The sequence below is a fragment of the Trichophyton benhamiae genome, assembly GCF_000151125.1.
Source record: "Trichophyton benhamiae CBS 112371 chromosome Unknown contig01989.5, whole genome shotgun sequence".
NCBI classification, from domain to species: Eukaryota; Fungi; Ascomycota; class Eurotiomycetes; order Onygenales; family Arthrodermataceae; genus Trichophyton; species Trichophyton benhamiae.
The window spans coordinates 97,603-115,084 of record NW_003315112.1 but is presented as its reverse complement, the minus strand read 5'-3'; the positions used below and the strand labels follow the sequence as shown (position 1 = coordinate 115,084).

The window sequence follows — 17,482 nt, the reverse complement described above, 5'->3', positions numbered from 1 at the left end:
ATGAGTTTTCTCTTGGCATTTGTGTCTCATTCACGAAATGAACATCAAGTTGGTCTAAAAGGAAAAAAAAAAGACAGATCTATCTCTCATTCCTTGGAGTAAAGTGTATCAGTCAAGGAAAATGATCAATTGGCCTATTACGCATGTCCTTCGGTTGGCTAGGGTCCACTCTAGACTATTATCTACACGGAGAAACAGCTTGCTCGCGAGTGCCAGTCGACTACCAGCAATAGAGCGCGTACGTGATGGGAAGGCCATTGAATATACACGTGGGCGATTCATTTTCGACGAAAATGAACAAATGGATAAGCGTCGCATCCGATTTGATATGCATGCTCTTGCTTCAGTAGCAGCGGGCGCAACAAGCGCAACAAAGTGCGTTGGGATCCAAAGATGCCCTGATGGGCTTTATAACAAGGCATTCGTCCTCTCAATGGATAATGGCAAGGAAGTTGTCGCAAAACTACCCAACCCAAATGCCGGAGTACCTTACTATACCACTGCCAGTGAAGTTGCAACTATGGAATTTGCGCGGAAATCTCTTCAGACTCCTGCTCCACGAGTGTATGCATGGAATGCATCCACAGACACAAAAAATAACCCAGTCGGAGCCGAATATATCGTCATGGAAAAGATTCCTGGCGTCCAGCTCTCTGAAATCTGGTGGAATCTAAAACTTAAACAGAAGCTCAAGGTCTTTGCTCAGATTGCGCGGTATATGAGAAGGTGGACGAGCGTGAATTTTTCCCAGATCGGAAGCCTATATTATACCGAAAACATACCCACGGCATCCAATGAACCTCTTTACTTCGAAAATGGCCATGCTACATTTAATCCCAGGTTCACTGTTGGCCCTAGCACCAATCGTGAATGGAGTGATGCTGGTCGGGATGGTCTAAAGTGCAACAGCGGCCCATGTAAGAGCGCTCTTTTGTTATGCAGGATTGTTGCTCTGTGATTAATGTATTAATAATAGGGAGTTCTGTTGCCAATTATCGAAAGGCAGTTGGTGATCGTGAGATGATGGCTGTAAAGACGATTACACGGCTGCCAAAGCAATTGGCAATGCTCTACGGTCCAAACCCACTGTATCAGCCCTCGGCTGAAAAGAAACTGGAAGCACTACAGTACTATTCGCAGATTCAAGACATATTACTACCCCGAGAACCTTCACTTAACACGGTACATCTCTGGCATAATGATCTACACGACGAGAATATATTTGTTGATCCGGACAGCCTCGAAGTACAAGGAATCATTGACTGGCAATCCACACATATTGCACCCTTAGCCGACCATTGCCTAGACCCTTCATTCCTTGGATATGAAGGCCCCGATGTGGGTGATAATCTGGAAAAGCCTGAGCTCACCGATGCAATCAAGGCTCTCAAGGGTGAAGAGAGGGAGACAGCGGTAGCAGAGTATCTCGACAAGGTAATCATGATTGGGTGGCGGCGCCTTGTCCGAGATAAGAATCCGTCTCAGCACCAGGCCATAAGATTCCAGTAGTCAGCGGCTGGTAACCTCCTCCATCTTTCCCGTCGAATATTTGAAGCTGGAGAACCACACTTTCTTGCCCTGTTGCTAGATCTACGAGATGAATGGACGAATTCAGGAACGTCATTATTCCCACTTAAGTTCACTGACAAAGAGGTCGATTCCATTGAAGCTGATGTGGAACGAGCAGAGCTGGGTGTTCGGACTATGAAGCTAATAGAGCGACGACTCGGAAACTTGTGGCCGGAGAAAGGCGTGGTGGAGCATGAAAACTACGAAGCAGCGAAAGCAGCACTTCGACAAGTGAAAAGCGAGATCATCGATGAATTCAAGACATATCCTGGCTGGAATTCCGAAGTGTTTGAATCGCTCTGGCCATTTGACCAGTAAACTTCGCTGATACCAGGAGGTGAACAGTGCTGCGAACATGGATGGCTATGGTCAAACTTCGATACCCCAGCAAACTGCCGCATTCAGTCATCCCTGCACCTCAACTTTAAGTCATTGAGAGTCATAAGAAATACAACAAGCCGCTTTTGCCACTCAGTTTAGATTCATTATAACTCAATGGTTGTAAAATCATATTTTATGTCTGCGCAGGGCTGGAAGTCGAAGTATCACTACTGCCTGATCTTCGTTGAAGAACCGAGTACAACAGGTACGGAGCATCTCAGCTTTGCGACGTGGGCATGTATATGGTCATTTTCTTCATTCTATGTGTCCGGGATTACCTGACGATGCAAATCATCAGGGTCATTATGTTCTGTGTATATCATGGTTCAATAATTTACATAACACCCCCATCGCTCCGGGACTCTCCATAGCAAATGAGGAAATCTGCACTTCTGTCCAACTTCTCAGTAAGCTCACATCCCTTCTCGAACTTGACGCCGTCTGGAGTAGTAACCTGGTTACACTCTCCATCTCTAAGAGGCATTGTTAGTATCGTGGGTATATAATAGGACCAGATAAGAGTAGTTGACATACAGGAAAGCATAGCAAATAGCGGCGTCAGCAGTCAAGTTGATGGACCTGCGAATAAGTTAGCAGTTTGATATGGAACACATTGTTGGTTTAAGCAGTGTATGAGCATACCCTTGAGAGTATGAAGTGCATCGGCCGTCAATAAGGTCAATGCCCTCAGAGGCACACTCCTGGTCGTGATGGACGGTTCCCTGTCACCATGTTAGGATCGTTTTCCATCAGATATTGTCCATGTGGCGTAAGTAGCGGCACATACAATCTTATCGCCTGAGTCGGCGCTGACAAGAGCGGCCGCAGCCAGCAAAAGAGAAGCGAGGAAGAAACGCATTGTGAAGAGTTTGGATTTCCTGAGAGTAGCTAGAGGGCGGTAAAAGAAGTAGACTGATGCCTAACCTGAACCTACTATCTGGGTTGTCGATGAGAACGATGTTTATATAAGTACATGTACGACGATTGGGGCACGTAGCTCCCTTCTCGGCCTGGACTCAAATTTGGGACCTGTAGTGTAACGAAGGATCAACACTTCATCGAAGTGTGATGTGCAAGGATAAGGGATTTTACTTTTATCTCCGCCGATCGGAATTGGAACTGCAATGATTGTTGGCCATCAATGTTCCGTATGCCGTGGACGCAATTAACTCGTTGGTTCCTGAGTATATGCAGACATGTTGGCTCCAACACAGACAGCTAGTAAACCATCTACAACTAGACACAATATAACTAATGTTTTAACTCGCGGACGGGCATAAATAGTTAAGCTATGACCACGAATTATGCATTGTTTACGTCTCCACCGAAACCTTAAAAAAGCCCCAATTTTGCGGGTGGCGAATAGGAAGCTCCACGCAGTATCAGAGTCAATTGTGACGGTGAGAGAAACACGATGCCCAAAATGAGTTCTCTTTACTATCCTAAACAAAGTGCCTTCCAGTCATATATAGAGCAGTCATTTGACTTCGTACGTAAACCCGTAACAATTTTTCCCCATCGCTAATTCTCTGCAGAGACACACTTGAAAAATTTCTCATCCTTTGCGATCAACTCGGTCAGGACCGCGCAGCCGCCGTCAAAAAGCTCGACTTCGGTGCAGTTATTCGTTCTGGTCAACCGTTAGCACATACAAGCAGCCAGCCTCAAGACAGAAAAGTAGTCGATTAACGTACGCGTAGAAGTTGCATTTGATAGGGATGGTGGCGTTGACACCCCTGGTTATAGAGTTAGTAGGTGTGAAGCGTGAGAGAGAGAGAGAGTGTGTGTGTAGACTTACGTGGTGTCTTCATATGGGTAGCAGTCGCTATCGATGAGTGTTTCCCTGACATCGCCGTTACATCGGTTGTTCACGATGACTCCCTGGAAGATGGTTAATATGGGTATAGGATGTAGTGTTGTGGTAGGCTTACAAGGTGGTCTCCTGGGACAGAGAGGACAGTCAAGGCGGAGGATAAGGCGAGCAGGGCGCTGAGGAGGACCATTTTGGTAGTGGACGGGTTAGATTTTTTAGAAGGTGATATGAGTGTGAAGTAGATGTAGGTAGTGTTGTAGAGGTATGGGGTATGAAGTACGACATAGGGAAAAGGAACCCCTTTTATATGACAGGCAAGGAGACAGACACGGCAGGTTATCAGAGAGATTACTGGTAGTTAGACGAAAAGAGGCGTGGACGGCAGATGAGAACAAAGGGTATTATTATTATTGGTAAATGATAGACAGTCTAGTCTGCATGAGCGCCACGCCACGTACGGAGAGAGCTTAAGAGTAAGCATCGAGATCATCAGACGTGGGAAGGTGGGGAAAAAAAAAACTGGTATAAAAGTAAAAAGAGAGAAAGAAAGTAAATTCATCTAATAGACAATAAACAATAACAAAACTTAACGGACCTTTTAACCTGACGAGGGGGGGAAAATACAGATACTAGGTGGTCAGTTGCGCGTGGAGTAATGGTAGCGGCAAGGCGAGGAACTGGGGGTACACGAGTGGACTGGGAAGATAGGGAAAGTCTTTAACTACAATGGTGAGTATATAAGATAGATAGAGCGAAGTGAAGTAAGGTGGTGAAGTATAAGAGGGAGAAGCAAGGGAATCAAAGCAGCGGCGAGCAAGGACGAGGAGGAGTAAGGGAGCCAGAGGTAGGGAGAGGGATGGAGGGATCATTAACAAGCTAGATGTATCGTGAGCTGGTCTAATCATAGGAGAAGACAAAGGTTGCTTCACCGTGTAGGACGGAGACCTAGAATGTTATTTAGTAACGGAAGTAGCAGAGTAGCTGGATTGAGTGAACTTACGGTGCATCCATCTTCGTTAACGCCGGTATCAGTATAGTACTTGCCGTCCTTATGCTTGCATTTGCCCGAGAGGCCCTCTCCGACAATCTCGATGGTCATGTGCAGGATGGCGGTGGTGGTAGGACGATTGGGGAACATGGACAGCCACTTGACGCCTCCCTTTTCACCAACACCAATGTTGACAGGAGCCCAGTTGCCAATGGGTAAGCCGGCATGACCCCACTGGCAAGCCTTTGCGGGACCGTAACCGGGTGGGTTGACATAGTACTGCGCAGAAGTGGACTTTCCTTGCCAGAAGTAGTAGGTTTCGGCTTGTGGGCAAGTCAAGGGCAAATGGCCATGTGGCGGGAGAGGAACAGGAACAGTTTCAGACTCAGTGCCTGGGTAATCGGTTCTGCAGATTGAGATTTCCACGCTGATGGTGCTCTTGATGTGGACGCCACCAACGCCAGAAATGCAAAGTCTGGTAGATAATTTTCTGTTGGTGAGGTAGAGTTTACCGTTGCGGCATGCAAGACCACCAACGGATTCTCCAGTTGAGCCTTGCTGTTCAGGCCATTGGGACTTTTGGTAGCCGGGGGGACAAGCGTAAGAACACATAGCTCCGTCAGTGCAGGACTCGCCGGCAATGGCAGTGCGGATGGTCCCAAAGACCTCACCGACAAGAGTGGTATGCTGGATGCCAGTGTAGCCGCCGAGGCCTAGGTAGTCAACGGGGACGGCACCGTACTTGGATGGGAAGTCACCGCAGTCAATCTCGCCGTCGGGGAATGGACGGTTAACACCCTCACCACCAGTGGGAGTCTGGGGGTGCTGAGGACCATCAGGCTTCTTGGGGCTGGGAGTCTTAGGTCCCTCTGGCTTCTTGGGCCCTTCTGGCTTCTTTGGCTCTTCTGGCTTCTTGGGTTCCTCTGGCGTTTCTGGGCTCTTGGAGGGAGGCTGTGGAGCAGCTGGGGGAGACGAGGGCGCTGCAGGCGGGCTGGGAACGTAAGAGGGTGCCGGACAGGCCGGAGGAGATCCTTTCTGCATGCCAACAGGGAAGCCGCACAGTTCGTCATGGTTCTGGCCGCTCCAGTCCAGTCTGCCGTCCCTGATGCCGGCGCAAACCTGCTCCTTGGACATCTCGCTGCCGTTGAGAATGAAGGCATAGACCTTGGGGCCGGGAATGGTGACTACATCGGGGTCTGCGCGCTTGTTGAGGACGCGGTGGTGATGGGCATGGCCATGGGCGTGGTAGGAGGCCTGGACCGACTGGACTGAGGCGGCAACGGCCAGCGACAGGATGCCCGAGGAGAACTTCATCGTAAAGAGGGACTATATATAAAACGGCCGTGTCAGCATATCTCTCCCCTTTTTCTATTCGTCTCTCCATCCATGGCAGTGTGCATCTCCATTCTGCGATGGCACCTGTCACGGGTGATGAGGCTCGACGCTGACAGGCGACAAGACAGCCAGGAGAGCAACGTACTGGGTAAAGGGTGACAGACAGGCAGGGCGTGCCTTGGTAACGAGCGTGGGAGCGAGTCCTGCAGCGAGGACGGCGGGCGAAACAGCAACTAAGAGAGCGACTGGGGGTTCAAATGAGTGACTGAGATGAAGCTGGTGGTGAACTTGAACGAAGTTGAAGTTGCGAAGTTCGAGGTCGACGAAGAAGCCAGACGAAGAAAGGGCCAAAGGGGGTCCGGGGCGTGGGGCGAAGACGTTAGGGCCGTGGGCGCACCGCGGGTCAGGGGTCGGCCAGTCAGAGCGGGGCGCAGGGGCGGCGTGGGCGCGGGCGGCGCGTGGTGCAAGAAGCTGCGGTGCGTGGCAGCAAGCGTCGCAAGGGGTTCGGCCTAAAGAGGGAAAAAGTGGGGCATTTTCTTGTTTTAGGAGCAAAAAAGGAGAAGAAAACAAAAAAAAAAAAAAGCGAGAAGACGACGATATAATAATGATAATAATACGCAGTATCTAATAGTTATATAGAGTAAAAGACCATGAAGAAGATGCTGAAAGGAGGGGAGGCTGCTGGCTACGCTGTGCTGGAAGTGTGGACGTTCGCCGACGCGACGTTGTGCCAGCTGCCTCCATGCGGTGCACTGTGCTGCGTGGCAACGGGCTGCCCAGGGGAAAAGGAAGCAGAGAGGCACAAACGGCGCAAAAGCAAGGAAGCAAGGCTAGACTGCGACGAGGAGGATGGGCTGAGCCATGACGATGGGGCCTGCCAACCTGTCTTACCTGAAACTCTTACCTTTTCTCCGCTCGCGACGTCTCCGCTAGCTCATTATTAATAATGGGTAGTATTATTATTTCTTCATCATTATCATCATCTTCTTTTTCTTCTTCCGAGGCCCCAGCTTCTCCTTCTCCTTACTTTGCTTTTCTTTCCGTCTTGCTGCTGGCTTGTAATAATAATAGTATTTATGCAGTATGCAATTGACTTCTTGACTTGACGTTGGCTTTATTTTTGCTTTTTATATTTCTTTTTTAACTTCCCGTTTGTTTGTTGTTTGCTGCTTAGTCAGATGCAGGTACAGTCATGTGATAAACGACTGATGAGTAATATATTAATAAGATGATCCATTAGATAATTTATTACTAATATAATGTGCAAAAAAGTAGGGCCGGTAGAGTTTATCTTGAACTTTAAAGTTTTTATCTTTTTTTATTTTTTGATGCAGAGAAAGGCGAGCAGAGCAAGAGAAGAGATAGTCAAAAGTGTACAAGAGTCGGGATGGCTGTTTCAGTGGTAAAGACGGGGTCAAAGTACCAGCTGGATGCAGACCAGGTAAGTTAGCAATACCCAGGCGAAAGACCGAAAAAAAGAATGAGACAGGACGACTAAAACAAGAGAAGGTACTCCGTGCATCGACTGCTCTGCTCTCCCACATCAAGGCCGAAGACCAGCGCAAGGCAGCAGACTCGACAGTGAAGAAGCTGCCCCTCGGCGATGACAGTGACAGCGAGGATGATGGCAGCACCGGCGAACACTCGCCCATCTGGCTCATCCTTACCACCAAGAAGCACCTCGTCGACAAGAACAGGATGAAGCCAGGCAAGATCGCCGTGCCACACTCCCTCAACCCTTCGTCAACCCTCAACGTCTGCCTGATCACCGCAGACCCCCAGCGCGCTTTCAAGGATACCATTGCAGACCCCGCTTTCCCCCCCGAGCTGGCTGCCAAGATCACCAAGGTCATCGGCTTCTCGAAACTGCGGGACAGATACAAGTCGTTCGAGAGCAGGAGGCAGCTCCTGGCTGAACACGACTTGTTCCTTGCCGACGACCGCATCATTCTGCGTCTAGTCAACACGCTGGGCAAGATATTCTTCAAGTCTTCGAAGCGTCCTATTCCCGTGCGCCTGGAGGAGATCCAAAAGGTAGATGGCAAGCGGGTCAAGGCAGCCGATAAGAAGAGGCCGCCTACAGACGAGAAGATTGCCTCTGTTGCTGCGCCGGCCGTGGTTGCGCGCGAGATCGAGCGCGCCATTGCATGTGTTCCTGTCAATCTCTCCCCCGCCGCCACCGCTGCGCTGAGAGTCGGATGGTCGAATTGGCCCGCTCAGAAGTTGGTGGAGAACGTCTCTGCGGTTGTTGAGGCGATGGTGGACAAGTACGTTGCGCGGGGGTGGAAGAATCTCAAGGCCGTGCATGTCAAGGGGGCCAATACGGCTGCCATGCCTATCTGGTTAGCTGACGAGCTGTGGCTGGAAGAAGGAGATGTCAAGGAAGATGAAGTGAAGAAAGTGGAAGACTCGAGCAAGAAGCGGAAGAGCATTGAGGGTGCGGATGCAGGGAAGAAGAGTAAAAAGTCAAAGTTGCTTACCTCTACCGTGGTTGAGAGAGACGAAGAGGAAGAAGAGGAGCTCAAGGCGCGAAAGGCCAAGTTGAAGGCTCAGAAGGCAAAGGCCGTTGCGAAAGTTAATGGTGATGCCCTCTTACTGCCCCAGGAGGCTTCCTCCTCCTCTTCCAAAAAGCCCAGGACGAAACTGGCAAAGATGAAGAAAGCTACATAGTTCATCTTTTCTTCTTTTGCTTGTTTCCTTCTTCCTCTCATTTGGTGTATGGCGCATGATGTTACGTTACTAGATCCTGGGACTGGTATAAAAGCGTTCTCTTACTCTAAGTTTACTCGTCTATATATTTATATTCCTGCATTTCTCAAGCTCAATACTACATCTCTCAATATCAATGTCAGTATCAATGTAGTCTCATGTAGTCTATGTACATGTGCCTGCTTAGTCATCCGGCTATCGGCGCCGAGGAACGAGGTTCCATAGGTGCTTTCCAAGAACCTACCGAGCTTCTTTCTTCCAACTTCGCATCTCAACTCCAACGCCCACTCCAGCACTCAATTAAGCCGAGCCGGCCTCATCCACACCCTACAGAGAGACACATATACACCCCTAAGCAATAACGACCATGATCTCGATCGCTCGCCCGACCGTCCTCCGGGCAACTCGGTTCATATACCCCTCCGCCGCAAGCACACTCGCCCGTTCTCGATTACTCTCTACCCTCGCTATCCTCGAACATAAAGACGGGAAAGTAGCCGGTTCTTCTCTCTCGGCTATCGCTGCTGCTATCAAGCTCGGTGGCCCCGTCACCGGCTTTGTGGCTGGCAAGGGCGTCAAGGCCGGTGTAGCTGCTGAAGTTGCGAAGGTGGAGGGTGTGGAGGATGTTCTTACAGTTGAAAACGAGGCATACGATAAGGTACGACTCTACGATGATGTTCCCCGCAAGTGATGTTGTGAAGCGTTATGTGCTTGGAAGGGCATGTGGGTTTGTGTGTTTGTATTCGACGTTGACTGACGTCCGTAGGGTCTACCGGAGAACTACGCGCCACTATTAGTCGAGAACATCAAAAAGGGCGGCTTCACACATGTCGTTGCAAGCCACTCGGCCTTTGGCAAGAATGTCCTGCCTCGTGTTGCGGCCATGATGGATGCTCAGCCTGTTTCAGACGTTACCGCCATCGAAGGAGAGGACAGTACGTTATCTAGCCCAGCCAGACTTCAATTTACCGCATAGCCCACCGCTGACACACATAGAATTCACCCGCCCCATCTTCGCCGGCAACGCAGTGCTAACAGTCCAATCGACCGACCCCATCAAATTCTTCACCGTCCGCGGCACCGCTTTCCAACCAGGCTCATCAACAGGCGGCTCAGCCAAAATAACAGACGGCGTCGACCCCGCAGCCCCATCAACCACAAAATGGCTCTCCGAAGACCTCACCACCTCCGAACGGCCCGACCTCTCTACCGCCGAGCGTGTCGTGTCCGGTGGTCGCGGTCTGAAATCAAAGGAAGATTTCGACCGTATCATGACTCCCCTCGCTGACGCCCTTGGTGCCGCTATCGGTGCCTCCCGCGCCGCTGTCGATGAAAAAATGGCAGATAACTCGCTACAGGTTGGTCAGACGGGCAAAAACGTTGCACCTCAGCTCTATTTGTGTGCCGGCATCTCAGGTGCTATCCAGCATTTGGCAGGTATGAAGGATAGTAAGGTCATTGCTGCCATCAACAAGGATCCAGATGCGCCTATTTTCCAGGTTGCGGATGTCGGACTTGTAGGAGACTTGTTTGAAAAGGTTCCTGAGTTGACGGAGAAGTTGAAGAAGTGAGCATTCCAGCAATGGAAGGGAATGAAATGAAAAGCTAGAGATGCGTCGTTGTATCACATTTTGACTCCTTTGTATATACATATGTATGGTGTTTTGTGTCTTTCTTGGTCTGCTGGCTTATATAGATGAACTCAGCCATCTGATTATCCCTTTCCTTGTCCGTAGCTTGCCTTGTCTGTTGCAGGGGTAGTTGTGGACACTTAGTTACTCAGCTCCAAGGCTGTCACGGGTCGAAGGATAAATAGCAGCAGCAAACAAGATCAGATAAGATAATGTGTTATCCCTGGCCTCCTGCAATCTTGTCCTCCGTCTACAATCCTACGACTTATATGCAACACGCAACTTATCACCCACACATTTACTCCGACGGAATAACAGGTTCTGATGCCGGAATGATACCCACCGCAGGGTACCCATTCCTGATGGCCTGAGCCCACCTTCGGAGCACTTCAAACCTGTTCTACCTAGCTATAAACACCCTTACCAATCTCCATCATTCCGATGCCCTCCTGAAACACCGATATGACTACGCACTTGCATGCCTTCCTGAGTCAGGATGCCGTCATGCTCGCACCAACAGATGAGGCTGGAATTATTAATCGCGGACATTATTAATTCTGCTGGATAAGCTTAAGTTAGCCGATATGAAGAGTCGCTTCTTCGCCTAAACCGTGCCCACTACTAACTCCATGCTTTCCTGAATATAGTTAAACATACGAAGCACGTTCGTTCTCAGGCAGTGAATCATCCATGTCTGTGTGCATGACCTCGATCTAAGACTTGAGTCACTTAAAATAACGTGAAGAGGGCCAACAGTTAATACGAGAGTGACGCAACAATTCGATTATAAAGCTCGGTTTCCCGGAGTCTCTCTTCTTCGTTTTTCATCAACTCAGTTTTCTCACTTGATTGCTAAGATGCTCAACTCAATCGGCCTGGATGTGGATGAGTATCTTAACTTATCGGTTAATATAGCAACTAACTCCATGCTGTCCACGCTACCACTTATGGAAATCAATACTAGTATACAGTACAGAACATAGTCCATCCCAGGTGCCTTAGGGGTTTCATCTGCGTGATCCCGGCACTGAGACTCGCCCTAGAGAAGCCGGATAACTAAGGTCGGAGTACAACCTATGGGCGTGGTAAGCATCTGCAGAAGTGCTCCTGAGTCTCCGGCATCCAGATTTTTTTTAGCAAGAATGATGTTTTGGCAGCATGCTAGTGGAATTCAAACATTTCTCATGCTAACTTACCGATACTAAATTTGGTCTCAGCAGCTCAGTCCGGCCATTCTTGACTTGACAGGCAAGACCCCAACGCTCGTTATTTCAAGTATACCACTACCTATTGATACTAAGCTTGGAGCGCTCAACTATCCCTCACGTTAAAGAATCATGCGAACAGTATCATGACAAGCTATTAAATCGCCGTGCCAAAAAGGGGAAACTCCTAATTTGCTGCAGAGAGAGTCGTTATATCATCGACACAAGCTAAAGACAAGACCTGTGTCAGCTGAATAACGAGCAAAAATATTGTTAAAAGGTATCGTCCTGCCGACTACTAGTGGGTGCTCGCTCTTTACATTGAGTGGTATAGTCCATGTCTTTGCATGCTATTGAGTACAAAGCACCACATATTCTTAAGGCAAAGGACGTGATATCCATAGCGAGAAAGGCGACACGCAAGCAATACCAGCCTTATTCCCCATAATAACATGTCACATATGGGCTATAAGCGTATGTGCACTCGAGTCTATCGAGTTTTTGGTGGAGGCCGCCTGGCTATTGAATACAAGCCACCTCATATGTCGCTTGCCAGTAACGACGAAAATCTTTCTCACCAGTCTCAGATCTAGACGAAAGCTCTTTTATTCACTGCTTTCGGGCCTGGAAACAGCAGGAACTGACACATTACAACAGTCGATATCGACATTGTGGAGCAGATCCAAGAAAATACCCCTGCCGTCAGAAACTGAAGCCAAAAATGAAGAGTCACCACGCCGCCTGCCATCACGCCAGAGACGGCGTCTGCAACTGGCGACCGAAGGACCGCCGGGTCGATGGCTAAGTCAACGTCCGATGACTGGAACCTACCTAATATGAGAATGGCAGAAATCGTTGACAAGCCTAGAGAGCTTTGGCATTCTAGGAATATCATGCATTAGTTCAGATACTTCAGTCAGTTCGAGACCTGACATCAATTCAACAACTGAGCGACCAGTACTCCTCCAGGTGTGCGGCCTGCCGTGCCTGCGCCTTCCGAGTCGCCCGTTGGTGATGACATTCCGTTCCGGGCCATTGGGCCCTGGGCAGTTTCAAGTCGTGGTGCGCGCCGCTGTGCCCCCTGCGCACTTTCCGTTGTTTTCTCCTGCCAGCGCCCCTGCTCCAGCGGGCTTGTCAACGCTTAAGAAAGATGTAGAGCGTAGTTCCGAGTTCTACCGATTCGAAAGACCGATATACCAATCATTTCCCTTCTACAAATGCCGACTCTGGCGCCTGCTGATAAGCAGTTTGCGCAAAATCCTACCACCAAGTGAACCCGCTAGGCTGGACCAAAGAAGAAAGTAGTCAGATAACGTTCGAAAATCAATAAACAGTTCTATTTGAGATTCAGTTACCGATTGCAAAACGTAAAAGCTCTGAATTCGTTATCTGCGACGAAACGTTAGTGTTCTGATACTGGTTGCTCTACAGTTATTATCCGATGGTTCCTAAACAATCCTTATTTTCCAGTACCGAGAAGTATAATTAGGCTAATACGAGTAAAGACGGAATTATAAATATATTTTCCCTATATCTTCAAATAATAATAGAAGTTCAGAAAAAGACTCCTCTGTTTTGATATAGTGCATGTATCAATCCTCAGTAGTATGGACTGGATCTGTAGTATTCACGATAAAGTCTTTGCTGTTAAAGCGGCGACGACCGGTGCCAAGACGCTGCGGCAAGCTAACTATTCATAGTTAGCTAAAAAAAAATACTTACATAAGCAGCTCATGCGGCTCAAGTAACTTACGTAACTAACTACTCCGGACCTCCACGAAGACTGGAGCCTGCGCAGCGACTCTTCTCTGCCGCCCATCAGCAGGCTCGCCCTTTTGGCTCCGCAACTTTGTCCAGACGACCGTCATTTCGAGACGGGTGCACATACTTGGAGGGTCTGCCCAAGTAAGTGTGAGGATGTCGCAAGATGTGGACTACAAGGCTCTCTTACTCGAGGCGGAAGAGCGAGCAAGGCAAGAGAAAGAGTTACGTCTCAAGGAAGAAGAGTTGCGTCTCCAGGCAGAAGAGCGAGCAAGCAAGGCAGAAGCGCGAGCGTCACAAGAGAGGGAGCAGCGTCAACAAGCTACTCAAAAAACAACTTTCGATGAATACCTCTGGGGATGTCACCGCCTGATCTCTGTAACGATTCGCGTCCAGCGCATAGAACACTCAACCCAAGGGTCGATAAACAAACCGACAGGCAAGGTATGCCCGCGGTATCTGCAGGAGTGGGGTGACTGTTCCGATACTCTGCAATACTTCTACCAGCGCGTTTATGACTTTCTCCGACAGGAAAGGCTGTTTCTTCCTGTTATTACGCTCGAGGGGCTCGGCCAGATCTTGAACCACCCAATAGGGAGTGAGAAGGATATAGAATTCTACGGTCGGCTGGCCGTCGAGCGGCATGTTTATAATATTATTTCGGAGCTCTGCAAGATGGAAGAGGCTCGGGAAGAATTCCAGCTAGGCGAAGAAATCACGTTTGAGAACCATGCGAACAGTATTGACGACCCTGATAATGATACTGATGCTAACTACAGCCCTATCATTGATCGTGCCTTTGCGGACCAATTCTGCATTCACAAAGTGAAAGAAGGCACCACGACTCTTCTTACAACTGTTGAGTATAAGCCACCTCATAAGCTGCCCCCTGAATACCTGAATTCCGGCCTACGGCCAATGGACCTCTGGGAAGAAGTTGTCCAGCGAGATATCAAGAAAATCCCACCAGAAGAGAAAATCAAATACAATGCAGAGAAAATATCAGCTTCTGTCCTTGTTCAAGAGTACCACGTTATGATTACCGAGGGCTTAGAATATTCATACGTCACCAATGGGATATCCTATGTTTTTCTCCGCGTTCCAGAAGATGACCCGCAGACACTGTACTACTTCCTCTGTGAACCCAACACCGATGTCCATCTAGATGATATTGGGCCATGGACTGCCATAGCTCGTGTCCTCGCTTTTTGTTTAATGTGCTGTCAGTCCACGGCTAGAGACCATACGTGGCGGAATCACCAGCTGAGACATGGACTACGGTGGGAGACAGATCTTGACTATGTCAGATCACAGATACCCAAGGAGGAGCTTCGCCAAACACCTCCAGGCTCAGAATATATACCTTCCTCCTCCCCTGCTGGTTCTTTCACCATCCCAGATAACCGCGGAGGTATCAGAACTCGGTCTCAAACCCGCTGCGCTCCGAACACAGAAACACAAGGTTCAGGCCCGACCGACTCCGACTCCGATCCTGAAGCGCCTTCCGGCTCAAGAGCCAATCTTGGAGGGCGAAAAAGAAACTTGAGCGAGCTCACCTCCTCGTCGTCCAGCCAACACGGCGAAGGGGCGGGTCAGAGAGGCCAGAGAGGCCAAGTCCAGCAACGGCGACAGCACATTGAGTCCTTTTGTACACAGAAGTGTTTGCTTGGTCTCCGACGGGGGACCAGGCTCGATATGAGCTGTCCAAACGTTGACCGACATAGACAGGGAAACACCAATTCCACCCACCACCTTATTAGTGCAGACCAACTCGTTAGCTTGATCAATCGTCAGCTAGACGAGAACCTTGACCTCGACTGCACCCCATATGGTAGACATGGCTCGTACGGACAGCCATTTAAAATCACCTGTCGCAGATATGGCTACACTGTTCTCGGTAAGGGAACAACTGCGTTCCGCTGGAACGAGGTACGACGTGAGGTGGAAGTCTATCGTTTTCTACACGCAGCCCAGGGATCTGCAGTGCCTGTTTTCCTCGGCCCTATCAATCTTGACATGGTCTACCACGTTCATGGGGCAGGCTCTATCCGGCATATGCTCCTTATGGGCTTTGGGGGAGAAGAAGTCGGCAAGCGTTCTGGCGAGTTTGCCGGCCACATTGAGCGATCCACGCGAGAGCTACATGATCTAGGAGTTATCCACGGTGATCTCAAGCCTAATAACATGCTATGGAATGCGGAGCTACAGAGGGTCCTGCTGATAGATTTCCATGGCTCCAAGCTCATGCTACCCTTGGAGAGGACGAAGAAGAAGCAGAAGGTGATGAACCAGGAGAGCAAGAAGAAGAGCTTGAAACGACTGGCGGATAACGGGGAGACTAACGAGGGCATAAAGAGAACCCGTCTTCATTTGTGTGAGACCTAAAATCGGCTGGGCCGACACGGGTGTATAACTGCGAAAGCAAGCGTAGAGCGTTGTTTATATATATACCCAGTGTGTACTTGTTTAATGCTCATCTAAAGAAAATCTGTTGCTTGACCTACTATGTAAAACAGCGAAAGGAAACAGGTTTATGTGGTGCTCTTCCTGTTTATGGCATACGAGTTATGATAATTATGTCTAACCCAGCCATACTGGTGTTGAGGGTTAAAACAGTGTATTTCCATTGCAATGCTTCACCTTGCATTTCAACAACCACAATATGAGGCTCTGTAGACACTGCTTGACTATATATGATGCCTCGGGTCGGCCTTTTTGCCTGCCGATGAATACGGGCCTCTCGTATTCCCTGGTGAGCGTGATGGGGCAGAGACCCTATACCAAGAGAATCCCACCCGCGTAGTCCTCTTGAATAAGAGCAAGACATGGCCGACGGAGAGGATAAAACTGATTTATTTGTGGAATTAGTCTTCTGACAGGCCGTGTGCTGGGACTTCCGATGAAATGAAGTCCTTAAAGGTGCTGCTGGTCTTCCGCACTCGCACAAAAAAGTAACTGATACCAAAGAAACCAAAAAAACCCGGATTATCAACTCAGAAAGTGAGTCAATCATGACGATGAAATACTTTCTTTTTGGTCTAGTTCTCTCTGGCGGTGTGCTTGCGAGTACTCCGAGGCGTGAGGACCAGCCACTCGCTGCAGTGAAGCCGATGTCCCGGTTGACGGGAGAATTCCGACCACAGCGTGCTGCAAACGGGACTCTGACTGGCTTTGAAGGCTTTTCAGAAGCGAAACTGCTGTTTGCTAGATCATGCCCGGCAGGTTCCTGTATGTTGCTGAACTCTGGTTTTGGGCTCTCTATTTATATATTATGAGTAGTTGAAGCATAAATATGACTCAAGGCGGTATCTTAGGCTGAATGCTAATATGGAACTTTCCTCTAGACGAATGCCCGACTGGCGAAGGGTGCTGCAGAACGAGCCAGAACTGCACGCCTACCGGCTGCTGCAACAAGCCAGACATAAGTTGCGGAGCCAAGGGTTGCTATGACCCGTCGACTGAGACGTGCTGTGAGTCTCGCGGAACGAGCTGTGATAAGGGATACGACTGCGTTGAGCCATCGGGCTGCTGCCCTTCCGGAGAGATTCCCTGCGGCCACAAGCACTGCTATGACCCAAAGAAGGAAGTCTGCTGCGATGACGGAGGAAGCTGCCCCAAGTCGAGCACATGCCATAAGGACGGAGGTTGTTGTCCCGACTACAAACGGTCTTGTGGAGAAGGTAAATGCTACGACCCATTATTCTCGATCTGCTGCACAGACGGCGACGATTCCTGGGCCTGTAGTAAAGGGGAATCATGCTGTCTTGCCTCGAAGAGCTGCTACAGCCGCGAAACAGAGAAGTGTTGTGAGAGCGGAGCCTGTCCTGACTCGGGCAGTTGCTGTGAGAAGGAATGCTGCGATGAAGACCAAAGGTGTGGTGTGAATGGGTATTGTACATCAATACGCACTCCTTCACCGACCACAGCCACGGTCACTACCACTGCGAGTAGTGCTCCGACGTCAGGAAGCGATGGCTCGGAACCAGGATCCAACCCAGACGGAACGGTTCCTAATGGTGGAATGCAAGTTGGTCCGGGAGCGGTTTCATCTGTCGCCATCATTTCTGCCTGTATTCTTGGAATACTGATG

The 17,482-nt window shown here is 49.4% G+C and overlaps 5 protein-coding genes across 5 annotated transcripts; 4 read left to right on the top strand and 1 right to left on the bottom strand.

Annotated features, from left to right (window-relative positions):
* Positions 1-301: 301 nt before the first annotated feature.
* ARB_04748 (uncharacterized protein) lies at positions 302-1,887 on the top strand (the record flags this gene model as incomplete). Its single annotated transcript, XM_003016413.1, has 3 exons — positions 302-917; positions 977-1,434; positions 1,510-1,887. 3 exons carry the CDS (start codon positions 302-304, stop codon positions 1,885-1,887), a joined length of 1,452 nt encoding a protein of 483 aa, XP_003016459.1.
* Positions 1,888-4,660: 2,773 nt separating this feature from the next.
* Positions 4,661-6,065, bottom strand: ARB_04747 (SUN domain protein (Uth1), putative; the record flags this gene model as incomplete). The annotated part of the gene is made up of 2 exons (XM_003016412.1): positions 4,661-4,708; positions 4,764-6,065. 2 exons carry the CDS (start codon positions 6,063-6,065, stop codon positions 4,661-4,663), a joined length of 1,350 nt encoding a protein of 449 aa, XP_003016458.1.
* A 1,408-nt stretch (positions 6,066-7,473) lies between these two features.
* Positions 7,474-8,756, top strand: ARB_04746 (uncharacterized protein; the record flags this gene model as incomplete). The annotated part of the gene is made up of 2 exons (XM_003016411.1): positions 7,474-7,527; positions 7,566-8,756. 2 exons carry the CDS (start codon positions 7,474-7,476, stop codon positions 8,754-8,756), a joined length of 1,245 nt encoding a protein of 414 aa, XP_003016457.1.
* Positions 8,757-9,162: 406 nt separating this feature from the next.
* ARB_04745 (uncharacterized protein) lies at positions 9,163-10,366 on the top strand (the record flags this gene model as incomplete). Its single annotated transcript, XM_003016410.1, has 3 exons — positions 9,163-9,453; positions 9,562-9,730; positions 9,792-10,366. 3 exons carry the CDS (start codon positions 9,163-9,165, stop codon positions 10,364-10,366), a joined length of 1,035 nt encoding a protein of 344 aa, XP_003016456.1.
* Positions 10,367-13,548: 3,182 nt separating this feature from the next.
* On the top strand, positions 13,549-15,777 carry ARB_04744 (uncharacterized protein; the record flags this gene model as incomplete). Its single annotated transcript, XM_003016409.1, has 1 exon — positions 13,549-15,777. The coding sequence occupies one exon, from the start codon at positions 13,549-13,551 to the stop codon at positions 15,775-15,777; it is 2,229 nt and encodes a 742-aa protein (XP_003016455.1).
* Between the last annotated feature and the right edge of the window lie 1,705 nt (positions 15,778-17,482).